Source organism: Panthera onca, chromosome A1 (genome assembly GCF_046562875.1).
Source record: "Panthera onca isolate mPanOnc1 chromosome A1, mPanOnc1 haplotype 2, whole genome shotgun sequence".
In the NCBI taxonomy this organism is placed as follows: domain Eukaryota; kingdom Metazoa; phylum Chordata; class Mammalia; order Carnivora; family Felidae; genus Panthera; species Panthera onca.
Genome location: NC_138339.1, coordinates 215,501,035 through 215,517,703, shown reverse-complemented (window position 1 = coordinate 215,517,703; position 16,669 = coordinate 215,501,035). Strand labels below are relative to the sequence as shown.

Genomic DNA, 16,669 nt, shown 5'->3' with positions numbered 1-16,669 from the left:
ATGGAAACTTTAAGTGTTATGATGACTGGAAGGTCTTACCAGGTCGCCAAACCCGCCTTCCTCATTTGAGGGATGACAAGCCCAAGACCCAGAGTGGCTAAGCAACCGCCCCCGCCCTCCCCGCCGCCACTGCCCGGCACACGGCTGGTTGGCAACTTGAATCTGAGGCCTTGACTATGCTGCTTATCCTACATATCTTGCCAAAGTTGGGAAAGGGGTGAGTTGTTCTGGCTACAACTAAGTTACACCCTTCTGTGAATATCCCTACCTGAGGGAGAACCACGTTGATGGGAATTTCTAGGCTTTCAGACCTGGTATCTCTTTTTCTTGTAAAATTTGGCCTTGAGTGCGGTGGAAAAGAGAAAATAAGAAGATTTCTGCTTCCTAGCCTGTCCTCTGAGCCTCAGTTGCTCACCTGAAAAACAAGAGACTTTCTACTCACTTAGCCCCTCTCGTCACTTATGTACATTATGAAAATCCGAGTCTGAAAGCCTATGAACATGGTATCTGATAAGATGTGATTTTAAGAAATTAAGACACATTGGGGTCAAGGGCCGCCAAAAAGTCCTAGGAGCAGAGATGCCCAAACCTATTACCTTTGCAAAGATTATTACTTCTACCTCAAGTAAAAAGCCATACCAGTGTTAGGTGCCAGGTATAGGTCCTGTGCAGGAGTTGGTCACCAAAGCACTCAGAACATTCCAGAGGTGACATCACAAAACAATATGGTGTTTTTCAGGGCTCATGGTCTCTCTGAGTATCACGGGTGGGAATGAGGCATCTAACAGTCAGAAGGAGCTCACCCTGGTTGTGTCCAGCTTACTGATCAAGGTGAATGTGACACACAATAATCCAAACACCAGCCCCCTGTTTGGTCATCCTATTCACCTCCCCACTGCCCAGATGGGCCGCGAGCCCTATCCTCTCTCTAAAGGTAGCATCTTCTACTTGGAGTTGTATCACTCAAGAAGGAAGACAGCAAAACTGAACTCATTCCAGACCAAAGGAAGATACGTAGCCTGAGATATCTTCTGACACCAACCAATTCTCCAATTCTTTGAGGCCAACTGGCTGTCCTATATTCAATTCAATTCTGACACGTTCTACCTGGAGTTGGTGTCGGGTCACCTAAGCTGAAGGGCTCAGTCCCACAAGACAGCCCCCACTTCAGACACCAGTTGTAACTCCCAGGCCACCAGTGTTTCTGACTGACCAGCTATGAATTGAGGGTTCCCACAAACCCCCACTCAGCTTCAGTAATCTGCCAGGATAGCTAACAGAACTCAGGAAAACACTTTATTTACCATTAGTTTTATTACAAAAGATACAGCTCAGGAATAGCCAAATGGAAGATGCTTAGGGCAAGGTATGGGGGGAGAAGGACACGGAGCTTCCATACCCTTGCAGAGGACATCACCCTCCCAGCTCCTCCATGCGTTCACCAACCCAGAAGCTCTCCTAACCCTATCGTTTAAGGGTTTGTATAGAGGATTCATTACCTGGCAGTGGTTGATTAAGTCATTGGCCTTTGGTGATTGAAAAATTCCATCCCAACCCCTCCCTTTCCCGGGGGCAGAGGGATGCTGAAAGTTACAACCCTCCAATCACATGATTGCACATGGTTGATTCCTCTGGCAATCAGTGTCCATCCTGAAGCCATCTAAGGGCCACCAAGAGTCCCTTCATTACCATAAACTCAGATGTGTCTCAGACAGGCCCCTTATGAATAATAAAAGGCACTTCTACCACTCAGGAAATTCCCAGGGTTTTAGGACCTCTGTGCCAGGAACTGGGAACAAAACCCAAGACCACAGTGTTGACGTCCAGGCTTCATGAAAGGGGTAGCCCAGCCCCCTGGCCGCATTCTGTCCAGTCATTTGCCTCTACAGACTATTAGTGGGAGCCTTCTTGTGTTTCTTAAGCCTCTTATTAGGCAGAGAGCTCCAATGGCACTACTATGCCATGTTTGGGGGAAAGAAGAGTGGACCAGGGTCAGCAGATCCAGGGACACCGTAACTGCCCACTGGAATCTTCCACACCCAGATTACAAGCAAGCCTTGCTTTAAGAAAATCCAATGTACAAAAATTCAAAGATATATGTATGGAAAAAACACGAAGGTAATTAATCACATTATCAAAGACTTGACTGCTCACCTCCAATAGGTTCAGATGAGCGCCTTCCTCCCACAGGAGGCACTTCTAAGGCCAAGGAACACGAGCTCTGCCCCGTAAGGTTCTTCACGGACAAAGAAACCGGCTAGTAAGCCTGATGTGTTTGATTACTATTATATATGTGCATATAAGAAATTATTCACATTTGTTAGTATTTTTATTTTAAAGGGAGGAACTTCTCTAAGTGATTCTTTTTTAATTTAATTTTCTAATTGTGGTCATAAACGCCCCACCCCATTTAAGTTCCTCTTGGCTTTGTACAGTGATTCCCCCAGATTATACCCATGATCTCAGGGGAAACTGAAGGTATGGTTCATTCCTAGAAGGGAAGTCTTGCTGTCGGATGATCACGAAAACTCCCAGGGTCCAGATAATGGTGGAAATCCTCCCTTTTCCCATTTCAGTGCCAAGTGGCCCAGTGGAGTCCTCCTCTGATGGGTGCCCAGGGGCCCTTCTCTTTGTGGGCTCCCTCCTTCCTCACCTCTGCCTTGGTCCTTGGCCTTTTTCCGCTCAGCAGCCTGGCTCCGAGTGAAGGGGCAGCTACCGTATCTGTGGCTGACAGTGATGGCTCTCACAGCGTAACAGTGACTCGTTATCCAGTATGACCTGATCACAGACACTCCCTCCTGTCCTTCGAGGGGGGTTGCTGAGGGGAGGGACGAAAACAAAAGGGCACAGGGACTGTCCTACTACATTAGCATAACAAGAACTTCTTTTATTGAACCCAGAGAAAGAGCGCTGATCAGAATAAATGAGGATGCAAATAACGAGGTCACGGACAGACGCTGACGTCAGCAGGCCATGCGCAAATCTGAAGGCCAAGAAGGAGTTCCCGGGCCGTGTGTCTTAGCTCAGTCCAGCACAACAAAATGCCACACACACTGGGTGGTTTACACAAGTACTTATTTCTCACAGTTCTGGAGGCTGGGAAGACCAAGATCAAGGAGTTAGCAGATTGGGTTCCCAATGAGACCTGCTTCCTGTCTCGCAGACGGCCATCTTCTCACTGTGTCCTCATATGGCAGAGAGAGCGACAGAGTGTGTTCCTTGTCTCTCCTCATCTATTACAAGGACGCTAATCCCATCCGCAAGACTCCACAAAACCTAATTACCTCCCGAAAGCTAACCCTCCGAATACCATCCCACTGGGGATTAGGGCTCCAACACATGGATTTTAGAGGGACTAAAACATCCAGTCTACGCAGCATGTGACTTGGACAAGTCACCGCCCCCCCCCCCCTCAGAAGCTCAGTTTTCTTGTCTCCAAGATGAGGAAATTATAAGTAATTTGAGATACCACACATAAAGGAGCTGACACTTAGCAAGTTCTCAATAAATAATCACTGCCTTGGAGCCCTCCTACGACATCACCTCTCTCCCCCTTTGACTTAAAATCTCAAGCAGCTGACGCACAACTGGAGCTGCTGTTACAATTCTTGATAGGACAGCTTTTGTGAAGGCTTTGTATTTGCCTGATTGATGAGTTGGCTTTTGTTTTTAAGGGAGGAACGTTTCAAACGGAGCCATCCTACTTGTCCATTAGCTGGGCTCCTTCCTCCTCTGCAGAACACATGTATCCGTAACCCAGTACGGAGAAGCTTCCTTGCGATTGAACCCAAAATGCCTGTTATTACTCAGATTAACACCATCATCAATCATCCACGTTCCGTGAGCATCCACAATTGGTGGGCGCTACATAGAGCATGGAGGTAGACATGCCTCGTGGGTTTCTAATCTAAACAGACAGGTAGAGCAGAGACAAAGGAAAGGGCAAGCATGCATCTGAGACTCTCCAGGCTTTCTTTACATGCAACTGTCTGATGATGAATCACGGGGAAAAATTCAGCAAGCAGGAGGGTCTATTAGAGAGCCCAGGGCCCCTTGCCTTTCCCCGGAGAGTCACAGAAACCGTAGCTGTCGGCCCAGGAGTCAGAAGGTGGGCGAGGCAGGGGACATTCTGACCTTTCCCTCCTCATTTATGGAGAAGAGGATGAAAGTTGGATGAGTGTAGTAAATTATCATGATGCCTGTCATCTCTAAATTGCAGGACATGATGGGAATATGTGTTATTTTTGCTACCTAGGGCAGAGGATAGTCTACTTTGGTGCCAAAGGAGCACACTGAGTACAGATAACAAGGGTTGGAGCCAAGCTCTTTAGAGACAGTCGGGGGCCCTCACCTTCTGAGGAAGTAGAAGGTAGTAGCCAGGAAGTCCAAGAAAGCCTGCTGGTAAGTCTACTGGGCAACAAATAAAGGTCAACAGTTGGAAAAATCTAAGAGGGAAGGAAGTGAAAAAATAAAATGGCAGCTATCAGGGGCAGCTGGTTGAGATGAATGGCTGTTATTGATAGAAGAACCACTCACCTGTGTGGGAATATTGAAGAAACCAACAGAGGTAGAATGTGCCAGAAAGTAGAACGGTTGGCACTCCCAAGTTCCAAAGATAACCGGGATAAGGAAACCCTTCTTAAAATCAGAAAGGAGACCGTGTGTAGGACTGGTCCTTATAAGTGACATCAAAACTCGTGGGTCTTTAGAGCTCCTTACAAACTTCCCTTCTGAATCTGGGAGTGCTAGAAATCCCCCCAAAGTTCTGACTTTTTCCTAATATTAGTCCATTTGTTCATTTGATCCAAGAGGGAGGCTCGATTAAAAGACGTCCTATGGAGGGGCACCTGGGTGGCTCAGCCGGTTAAGCATCTGACTTCAGCTCAGGCCATGATCTCACAGTTTGTGAGTTTAAGCCCCGCATCGGGCTCTGTGCTGACAGCTCGGAGCCTGGTGCTAGCTTCTGATTCTTTGTCTCCCTCTCTCTCTCTGCCCCTCCACCGCTCATGCTCTCTCTCTCAAAAATAAATAAACATTAAAAAAAAAAAAAAGATGTCCTACAGAGAAGACTTCTAGTCTCTAAGAAATTCTCCTTCAGTTTGGAAAATGTCACAGCTGAAACTAATATAACGTTGTATGTCAAATTATACTTCAACAATTTTTAAAAAATAAGTGACCGTGAGGTCTCTGGCCCCAGTCGGAGATGATAATTGGCCTTGTCATTGCAGACCATCAGAAGCCATGGGAGTGAACGCTTCCCAATGAAGACGCAGTGGGGGGTCGGGGGGTCTCCCCTTCTGACCAACCGGGGGCAAAACTGAAGGTTTTGTTTATTAGCACAACTTTAATTGTGATTTGTGCGATTCTGTACACGCCAATCTAACCGAAATTTAAAAATTATCTAATTAGTTAAGTGTGTAATCCCTTCAATTAATTAGCCATCAGTTGCTCCTTAATGATAATGAAATGCTAACAAATAGCATGGGATCTCTGAATAGTGCCAAATAAATCGATTAAAATATTTTTTCAAGAAGTAACAAGGAGGGGCTCCTGGGTGGCTCAGTCGGTTAAGCATCCAACTCTTGATTTCAGCTCAGGTCTTGATCTCACAGTTTGGGAGTCTGAGCCCCTCGTGGGGCTCCGCACTGACAGTGGGGGGCATGCTTGGGATTCTCTCCTCTCCCTCTATCTATGCCTCTCCCCTGTTCACACGCTGTCTGTCTGTCTCTCTCTCTCTCTCTCTCTCTCTCTCAAAATAAATAAATAAAAACTTAAAAAAAAAAAAGAAGTAACAAGGATTCCATTTACTCAGTTTGCTCCGTGAGTTTTAATGTGTTCTGTCTCCAAAACATGGGTCTGAGACTGGGCTTACATCCCTATAAGCAAGGACAACCTCTTAAGGTGATAGTGTCAGAGGAGACCTTTGCCTCCACACTGGCCGGTGGACAGACACACGGACTCTAAGTCGAGTGCCTATGTTGGAACCCTGAGTCCACCCCCATCTAGCTGTGGGACCTCTGCCACATTCCCTCTGCCGAGCCTCAGTTTCTTTGATGACAGAATGGCCATGATTGTTCTTACAATTTAGGGTGGCGGTGAGGATTAAATTAGACAACACAGGACAGGACGAGACTTCAAAACGGTGCTGCGTGGGCTTCTCACACACAGGCGCTCGATAAATATTTACTGATTGGAAAGTTCAGGCGAACTGAAATCCTTATCAACGAACGCTTACTTGAGCATCGTCTCTGAGCAAGGCAGTGTGCTTGGTAGCGGAGATGAGGAAGAAAAAGAGGAGAAGAAATCAGATGCCATTTCTTGCTCCCAAAAGGACTGTAATCTAACGAGAGAGTGGCATTTGAGGAAACAGGAGATGTTTACTGAGTGCTTACTATGTACCAGGCACTGTTATCAGCCCTTTAAGTACCATTTAATCTTGTCAACAATTCAAGAAGGTTAAGCACCTGTTGCTTTTAGCCCCATTTTACAGTAAGGAAAGCGAGGTGCCAAAAAGTTAAGTGATTTGCCTACCATCGCTCAGCAAGTGTCAGAGCTAGGACATGACCTCCGATTCCGAGCCCTTAATATTGCCTTGTGTACTGGGAGTGAGGGGAGCATCCCGGACTTGGACTAGGAAGTCTTCAGCTTGCATATTCCATGCCGTCTGTGTAGCCCTGCATAATTACTTCACCTCAGAATCAGAGTCTCCTCATCTGTAAAATGGGTTAGCAGTCCCCATGGCATGGTTTGTTGCAACCTGCCTTGTGCCTGGCATGCCGTAGGTGTCTAATAAAGTTTAGGTGCATCTGATTCTGCATTGCCATTACTGGGCCCTTTTTTTTTTTTTTTTTGCCATTACTATTTATAAACCAGAGTTTCTATCAGCTAAATACACCCTGAGATCCCGCGTATGAAACCTGGACCCTAGACATCCCTCGGACTCTCTCATAAAGTTGACCCACACTATTTCAAATGACTGTATTAAGAACTACATACCATCATCGGTAACCTACAGTCAGTGAGCTACAAAATCTTTTCCCAGTAAATCCTACCAGTAAATTCTCTTGAGTGCCACCCTTTACAGGTGTATTTCCTAATTTACAAATGTGATGTTTTAAAAGTTATTATGGTATGCGTATGATAAAACTTACCCAAACGGAAATTTTTACAAGATAAACGAAGATAAAGTCACTGTTTCATCCTAACATTGTTGTACCTTATTTATCAATAATACAAAAATATTTTGTTTCTACAAAAAGTTATCAATAATATTTTTAGTGGGGTGCCTGGGCAGCTCAGTCGGTTAAGCATCTGACTCTTTTATTTTTTTTAACGTTTATTTATTTTTGAGACAGAGAGAGACAGAGCATGAACAGGGGAGGGTCAGAGAGAGAGGGAGACACAGATTCCGAAACAGGCTCCAGGCTCTGAGCTGTCAGCACAGAGCCTGACGCGGGGCTCGAACTCACGGACCGCGAGATCATGACCTGAGCCGAAGTCAGCTGCTTAACCGACTGACCCAGGCGCCCTTAAGCATCTGACTCTTGATATCGGCTGGGATCATGAGGTTCATGAGGTCGAGCCCCCCCCCCCCACGGCATTGGGCTCTGTGCTGACAGCACGGATCCTGTTTGAGATTCTCCGTCTCCCTCTCTCTCTGCCCCTTCCCTCCTCTCAAAATAAATAAATAAACATTTAAATATATATATTTTTAGTGAACACAGTGTAACTGAGTGTGGTTCCGTAATTCTCAAAATCTTAGTTTAACACAGTGAGCCCAAAGTCAAGTTCTATATTCAATTGACTCACATTTTTTAATTTATTTTTTTTTAACTTTTGTTTTTAACGTTTTATTTATTTTTGAGACAGGGAGAGACAGAGTATGAACAGGGGAGGGTCAGAGAGAGGGAGACACAGAATCTGAAGAAGGCTGCAGGCTCTGAGCTGTCAGCACAGAGCCTGACGTGGGGCTCGAACTTACAAACTGCGAGATCATGACCTGAGCCGAAGTCGGCCGCTTAACCAACTGAGCCACCCAGGCGCCCCTCACATTTTTTAATTTAATGGCTATCACTGAGGAGGGTACCTCACAAAGATCCATAGAACCAAATGAAAAAATATATATTGACTGCAATTTCTAAATAACAATACTCAATATTCAGTCCTATCCCAAATAATGCAAAATTTTTTACTAAAAATTGCCTCCATTTTCGAAACACTTTCTTCATTGAAGAAGTTTTTTTTTTTTTTTCAAAAAAAAAAAAAACCTCTAAACTCTCACTTATTCTTAAAACATCATCCTTTCCATGAAGGCAAAAAAATAATTGTGTGGTTTATTTTTCTTGTTAAAAATGGCTCCTAGGGGCACCTGGGTGGCTCAGTTGGTTGAGCGTCTGACTCTTGATTTCATGAGTCAGAAATCATGACTGGTCATGATCTCACAATTCATGGGTTCGAGCCCCATGTCAGGCTCTGTGCTGACAGCACAGAACCTGCTTGGGATTCTCTCTCTCCCTCTCTCTCTCTTCCCTTTCCTGCTTGTGCTTGCTTTCTCTCTTTCTCTCAAAATAAACTTAAAAAAATTTTTTTTAATAAAAAAAATGGCTCCTAGACAGCAGACCGTTAACAGTCATTTGCCACCCCAAGAAAGGGTCAGCAAATTTGGAACACTTGGCTCTTTTAAAAAAAAAAATTTTTTTTAATGTTTGTTTATTTTTGAGAGAGAGAGAGAGAGAGAGAGAGAGCGTGAGCATGAGTGGAGGAGGGGCAGAAAGAGACAGAGACACAGAATCCGAAGCAGGCTCCGGGCTCTGAGCTGTCAGCACAGAGCCCAAAGCAGGGCTCAAACCCATGAGCAGCAAGATCATGACCCGAGCTGAAGTCAGACGTTTGACTGAGCCCCCCAGGCACCCCAGGAACACTCTGCTCCTTAAGAGAAAACTGCACAACTCCCTGCAGCACAAGAGATTTTTATGCTCATTCTCTATCTTGGTACAAAGCACTGCAAAAGTCCTGGCATTTTATACTTTCTTTCTCACTTGTTAAAATCAGATTAACTGCCTCCATAAACTCTTCTGGTTCTTTGTGCGCTTCTGGCTTCAACGGCTTTGCAGCAAGAGCTTGACTACGAACGACCAGAGGGGAAGGGGGTCAATTGTAAGGTGATGGAGGGTGACCAGACTTGGTAGTGATCACTTCATTGTGTATACAGGTGGTGAATTATAACATTGTGCACCTGAAACATATAATGTCAAGCCAGTTTTCCCGTCATAAAAAGGAGACGACGGCAATGTCTTGAGTCAGAGGGCCACAGCAAGCCCAAGGAGATGCCTCAGGCAGCTGGGAGGCACGCAGAATCAGGAGAAAGTGTGCCCGACTGCACTACTCTCATCCCTCTTACCTCCTGTTGAGGGTTCCCAAAATCAAGTCCAAGAAGGCAGAGAACAAGAGAGCTCTCGATGGAGCCAGCGTCTCAGAGCAAAGAGAAGGGTAAAGACGGCTTGTAAGAGGCAAACAACATAGCCAGCACCATTTCCAAATGGACGGACCCGACCCGAGGCACGTTTTTTTGAATATATGAATTCCCCCCGAGCCACCCCCCCCCCCAAATTCAGAGTTAACACGTCAGGGTAAAGCCTGAATACTCCATATTTTCTGTTTTTGGAAAATTCTTTAAATGATTCCAATGCACAGTGAAGTTTGGGATCCCTAATGTTATAAGACACACAAATGACCTTGAAGGTTTCGAAGCAGGTCACACAGTGCCTTCTCACCAGGAGTCCAGACCAACAGGGGCAAATCACCTTAAGAATCTTCCCTAAGGGGACAGCATTTTGTCCTATTACGATGTCCCAGCTGGGGCAGTACTTACCAGTCAAAAAGAGAGAATTGTGTTACTCTCTCTCTCCTCAAGTACTAATCCTGAGGATAGCTGAGCCCAAGGATAAATTTTGTGCACTTGAACATTATTGTCCTTTTACCCCCTGAGTAGAAAATACAAGTAATAGCTCTAAAAGAAAGACCTGAATCCTTGAAAACTCTTCATACAAATCCAGACAGACCCTCAAACTTTAAACGGTAGTAGGCTTGAGTGGCTAAAGGGATTCTATTTCCACGAGGACCATCATTGGCAAGGCATGTTGTTCAGAAGTCTCACTTAAAGATCATTTTTTTCCATTATAATCATTGAAGTGAAGCCAAGAGGGAAAAAATTTGACATTCTGATCTCTAGAATCTTGGCTTCAGAAATGCCTATTAATACAACACAATTCAATTTAATAAAACTTACAAACTCCCGGTAATCCTCAAGGTGCTCTTAAAATTGAAATTGATTCTGTGAAACTGCTTTCACCTACCATCATTAAGGAAAATTCCATTTTAAGTCAACTCTTAATAAGGGAGGTCATGAAGAAAACTATTAAGTCCAGGAATACAGAACGTTAGGAACATGTGGCCTCAAGGAAACAGAAGCCATGCGTATACCCCAATCCAGACCTTACACTTGCCTGATATTGCAGGCTCTGGGCCTAGCAGCCGCTCATTTTCCTAGAGAACTAAGTGGAGGAAACTGTTCACCATTTCCAATTGCACAGCACAATTAAGTGGCAAGTTGTTTTCCATGAGGTAGTTTTACCGTAAACACGCCCACCATTAAAAGACGCGCGGCTGACGGGCAGGGCGACCTTCATTCACTAATGTGGCCAGAGTAACAAAGAGACTTCATTGACTGCAGAAGCTGGAGTTCCAAGGCATAGCTTGGGTTTATCCATGTTATAAATGGGTCCTGAGGGCCATGGTTGGGATTGCTAGGCTCCTGGGTCCTGTTCCCTGACAGTCTATTAATCTGCCACGTAACCCTGAGCCCAGGCTCTTCAACGTCTCTCGTCAATTTTCCAACATAGTAAGTGCAGATAAAAATAAGCCTATCTTAGAAATCCCATCAGGGTCAAACTTCACTTTTCTACAGGTACATCCCACTCTACCCAGTAGATATGTCCCACGTTGCAAGGAAATGCTTACAGTGAATGGGAAATCAAACGGCTGTCAGATGGTATTTTTAGATACTCTCAGAGAGTTGACTTTAAAAGCATTCATTTACGAGAGTGGCTAAGAGGCCAGGTGCTAGAGATAGACAGCTGTTTTCTTGATGTGGCAAAAAACTGTTTTTGGTGGATTAACCAACATTTTTCCTGTCCCCTTAATTCCTATGATCTCACACCCTGTCGCCTCCATGTTCTAGGACCTTCTACATTTACTACTTGTGTCCGTGACAGCTTACCAGTCATCAAAGATGTGTCCTCCTGCCCCTGCGTGGAGTGAAGATGTCGCTGGGAAGTGACTGCCCATCCAGGGACTGCATTCCGAAGCCCCCATGAGCCAGGCGGGGGCTGTGTGACCAAGTTCTACTCAAAAGAATGGGGGCAGAAATGACACATCCTACTTGTGACCGTCTCTGCACGGCCGTTAGAAAGACAAGGAACAAAACAGGATGCCTCGTTCAACTGGGAGATTCCTTAAGTCAGTTTAAGTCAAGAAAATAGATGTGGACCTCCTCTCTGAGTCCTTCAGTGTCACCTACTGCCCTGAGAATCAGGTCCTTCCCAGCCAGGGCCAAGCACATGTAAAAATCAGGCTAAGCATCTACTCGATGCCTACGATAAGCCAAGATCTTCCATGTATAAATGCAAAATCTCATTTTTAAGTAGTGGTAGAATTATCTGCCCTTAACAGAGGGGAAACTCGGGTCAAAGAGACCCAGGTGACTTGTTCAAGGTCCTTCCAAGAGTAGGTAGCAAGTGCTGAAGTCTGAAACCAGGTTTTCTGGCTTTGAATGCAGGGACGGTGGCACAATTCTACAGTTTCCTCTTTGGGACAGGGTGCCCAAAGGGATCCCCGGCTCTTATCCACGCCTCAAAGGCCCACGCATCCAACAGAAGATCTGAGGCTGACCAGTTGCAACGGACCTGTCTCTAAGGGCATCCTACTTGAGGTTCTAAGAAGAAAAAACAAATATTTTCTCCCAATCGTTTGATCCACGTGAATGCATGGGCCATAGGGCCTGACCATCTGTCCACCATTATCCTCATATGACTGACCACTGCCAGGTGCCATACCAGCCGGTATGGATTCATTAGTTGGTATAAAACAAGTTCAGTGTAATCAATCACGCAAACTTGATCCCTTAATACCCGCTATTACTGAAAGCATCCCCTAACCTTGGGACGCTAAAGGATTAATGACCCAAGTGGAGATATGAACAAGGCCTTAAACGCATGTGACTCATGTTTGTATCAAGTCTGACACTCATTGGCCCTGCAGGGACTCTCCCAACTCACTACTGTAATCAGTAAAAAATTCATGTGGCCAAAACCTGGAGATCTGTGATCATGTGACCCACCTCAGAAAAACCTCGGACAACCCCACAGTGTTTCGCTTGCTTCAACCAATTAGCCCGATGCACTCCAGACCCACTTGTGCGACACAAGGAGCACACTGCTGAGGTTACCGCGGCAGCCCCCCAATGTCCCCCTTGAGATGGGCCTCCATTTGCAGACCCCATCCCCTCCATTATGGGACCACAACACATTTATCACCTTTACTTCCCCAGGGGGCTTCCAGACGGTCTGTGCTATTGATCGTTTCAGCAATTTACCAGGTAGGGAATTAGAGTTATGGGTTAGTGATTTCCTGTGCGCCTCTTCCTTCCCTTCTCAAAGTTTGGTGCTAATTTAATCCTCATAAGGACGCTGTGCTCCTCCGGTGCCCTGATGGCTGGCTGGCTATTCATCTGTGAGGCTTCGCAAAACTCCCTGACAGCCGGTATGTCCCTGGCTGACGTCAGACACAAGATCAGGCACCAAAAGCTCATCCAGCCAAAAGAAAGGACCAAGAACACATAAAAGACCCAAGTAGTCAGAAACTGCCAAAGGCAGGGAAAGAAAGCTTTGCGCTCTCTGAAGGATCACAGAGCTGGATTTGGCCCAGCAGTGGGAAGGACAGGATTGAACTCCTGCGGGGGACACCACACGAGACAAGCATTCACCTCCCCACGGTTCAGTTCCCAAGGCAGTGTTCCAGTCGAGCGCCAAGCGTTATCAGCCAGATGTGTTCAACCAAGAAAAGCCGAGAAACGGGGATAAATATTCCGCACAGGACATGACAGGACGTCACAGCTCTCCCACTGCTGTGGCTCTTCCTTCTTCCTCTTCCTCTTCCCTTTTCTTCTTTTTTGCCTACTGTCTCTTGCATAATTCTGAAAATTCTCATGTCCCGAGCTGGAATGACTCGCCTCACTCTAAATTCAAATTTTCGCCCTACCCCCAGCTCACGGTTGGCTGGGACCAGGCACTGGTGCCCAGTGCATTTCTTCAGCCTCTTTACCCCCAGAAGAGGGACTGGCAAAGAGCCTTGCCAAAGAATTGACCTGCTGGGAAGTGGCCACTTAACTTTTGCTTGGGCCCTTCAATCTACAGAAGGGTTCCCAACCTCATTTTCACTACTGTACCCAACACTACACTGGATCCTTTGACATGTTTTTCCTACTTGCTCCCACCTATGAAGTTTTACTACCACTTGGGGCACCCGGGTGGTTCAGTCGGGGTCCGACTTCGGCTCAGGTCATGATCTCGAGGTTCGTGAGTTCAGGCCCGTGTCGGAGTCTGTGCTGACAGCTTGGAGCCTGGAGCCTGCCTCGGATTCCGTGTCTCCCTCTCTCTCTCTCCCCCTCCCCTGCGCGCTCTCTCTCTCTCTCTCTCTCTCTCTCTCAAAAGTAAATAAACATTAAAAAATTTTTAAAAAAGAAAATTTAACACCGCAGATATACAGATTCTGTGTATCTGTTTATGCATTATATGTTTACCCATGCTGTATACATAAAGAGAATATTATTTTTTTCTCACCACCCAAGAAAAAAATTTTGTTCTCTTGGGAGCATTATCACCCCCTTAAGGAGGGAAAATGGAAGCTTAAATGCGCAGTAAAGGTGTGATGGTTTACAGGCATGTCCTCTTGAGTGGAGAGGAGCCTGGTAAATGGGAAAAGGAGCCACTTAGGACAAAAAGGGTACAGAGAGAGCAGGAGGATCCGAGACGTTTATATCCTTTATAAGATTACCAAGGGCTGGATTGAAAGTGGGCCTTATTTACTGGCACAGTGTCCATTTATGAAAGGCATAAATATCACCTTCAATTTCTACAACTTCTGCCTTTCTCCATAATTTGACAGTCTCGGTGTTTGAAGAAATGTTATGCAGGACTGATTTTCACTAACCAGGGACAGCTTTTTCAGAACAGACAGAGGCCTTTCCTCTGTCCACCACCCCCCACTCTCTTCCTCTGCTCTCACCCTCGCTGTATGACATCCCTCTGTCCAGCGATCCCCAGCAAGAGCCTCAGGCCCTCAGTGGTGCTCTGGGCCATTCAGAGTTTATTACAGCATTTTGTAATTAGCCAGGAGTACTTTAGACTCATATTTTTAATCCTCATCTCCCTGATTGATTTTCTAAATTATGTGTCAGCATGAAGGTGTTTAAAAAAAAAAAAAAAAAAACCACTTAACTCAGCAGCAATTAACTGCAAAGCTTTTAAAGCTTAGTTTTCATTTCATAGGTCTTCAAGAGCCAGGAATAATATCAATAATACCGAAATCAAGTTGTATTTTATCCCTGTTTAAAAAGGCGGCAAGTGGTTTGTGAGGCACCGTTTATCTAAGCAACATCTAATCTTTTCTGCCTCGTATCTAGATGTCAGAATTTCCTACACACACACACACACGCACGCGCGCACACACACACACGCACACACACACGCACACCATGGAGGAAAATATAGTTGGGCAGGATTTAGCTGAAGTGGGCATCGCTCATGAAGATGGTGTTTGGGAGAATGTTCTCGATCCTTCAACACTTTTAGCATGCCAACATTTTGTCTCGGGCGGTGCTTAAGTTTAGGACAACTGGTGACACCCTCATGCATTTTCCAGAACTGGAAAAGCTAAGCCTCTAAAAGCAAAACCCTTGAGGTTATTCTCAGTTTAGAGTAAAAAGCATAAGCAAGGAAAAAACTGCCCAGATGCCTCTTTTTCAAACACCGTTTAAAGAGCCCCCAATTTGCAGGGAGCTTGGAGACCTGATTATTTTGCAGCCACTGGTGAGCAAAGAACTCTTTCTGGAACTCGGTATTTGTTTGGAGATCAGAGCTGGCCCCTGAGGTAAATGTTACGGTAACTGTCCCCAGGGGTCATTGACAGTTGAAGATTATAAACATCCAAGCAATACTGTAAATCAAGGAGAAAGAGACAGAAAGAGCTGATATAAGGACGGTCTACAGCCCATCATATATTGCAGAAAGACCGAGGCTGATATCTGGCAAAAATGTCCCCTCCACTGTCTTCCACCTGTCAGTCACCAAGCAGCTACTTATAGCTTTCCATTCCCATTGTGCCTTTTAGGTCTGCTCTCAATGCTAATTTTAACCACACATCACCTTCAACTTTTACGTACTGGAATATGAAAATAAAGGGGTGGTGTGTGTGTGTGTGTGTGTGTGTGTGTGTGTGTGTGTGGTGTTTTAGGACAAGCAGCCAGCCTCTCCGTGATCTGGTCATAGGATGCTTTCTCAGAAGATGCACAATTTATCCCTTATTCCTAGGCTAATTGGTCTACTTGAGCCCACACACCTAAACTCCTGTTGCCTCACAGGATATTTTATTTTAATGGATGCATACCTTGATAAGTCATCTAGTTTTCCTTTTAGCCTTGACTGCCAGGAATCTCAAAGCTAAATCCATTGCAGTAACTGGCTTTAGCACACATTTTCCAGCACATATCTTACCCCTGCCCCACCCCTCCTCCCTGTTCATGACGTGATATCGGGCCTTTGTTCTTTTATCCTGACTCGGAGATAACTCCTGCGATAAGCTCTCCTGTAGCTTTTTTGGTGAGAATACAAATAAAAGAAGAACTAAATTGCCTTTGAATGACTTTTCATTATGGAACAACGTCTTTGCGATACGCCTGAGTTGACATCCTTATTAAGAAAGGCTGGTCCGCGGCGGTGATTTAGCGGGGGTGATTAGCACACACATCAGAATTCATGAAACCTCTACGGCATGACCTGCGCCACATGAACAGAAAGTCATTTCTGCCCGTCTCGGTTAAGTTTCCCCATCTATAAAACGATAACAACGCGTGCTCCTTCTCCCTGTTACACTCGTGTTACGAGGATCAATGCCACAGCGTCTACAAAGTGCTTTGAGCTCCTCAGGGGACAGTGCTCTATAACTATAATTACCATTACTGACAGCAGCGAGGAACTGCTGTAGGCTCTTCAAGGAACGGTCGTGGCTCGGGCACCCGCCTCGTCTTCTACCGGAGCTGTGCATAGGCGGGCGCACAGACTGCGTTTCCCTTCTGCTAGGGGGCGTACTTACCACCGGCTCGCTCCGGTCACCGATATAAAAGAGATCTCAAAATGCAGAAAGGTTCCAGGAAGGCGGAGAACAACACATCACCACCGCTGCCGGTCAAAGGAGGCTCGAAACACCCAACAGTACATCAGCGTAAACAGGCATGTTGTGAGGACAGCCGGCAGCAGGTGGCACGGGGCCTGGGTGCGTTCAGTTAGTCTACACACAGATAATCCTTTTCTTAGTTAGGAAGTGCTTTGATAGG

The 16,669-nt window shown here is 45.7% G+C and overlaps 1 protein-coding gene across 3 annotated transcripts in view; it reads right to left on the bottom strand.

Moving 5' to 3' along the window:
- Positions 1-16,669, bottom strand: part of CBY2 (chibby family member 2) — a 29,429-nt gene extending 12,760 nt beyond the window's left edge. The window contains exons 1-2 of one of the 3 annotated variants that reach the window (XM_078433506.2): positions 641-815; positions 269-350 (exon numbers count right to left, since the gene is read on the bottom strand). In XM_078433506.2, coding sequence (XP_078289632.1) covers positions 269-350; positions 641-714 — 156 coding nt within the window. In that variant the 5' untranslated portion in view covers positions 715-815. Of the gene's footprint in view, positions 1-268; positions 351-639; positions 816-16,428 lie in introns of those variants that run through there. The other 2 variants (XM_078433504.2, XM_078433499.2) reach the window with 2 other exon arrangements.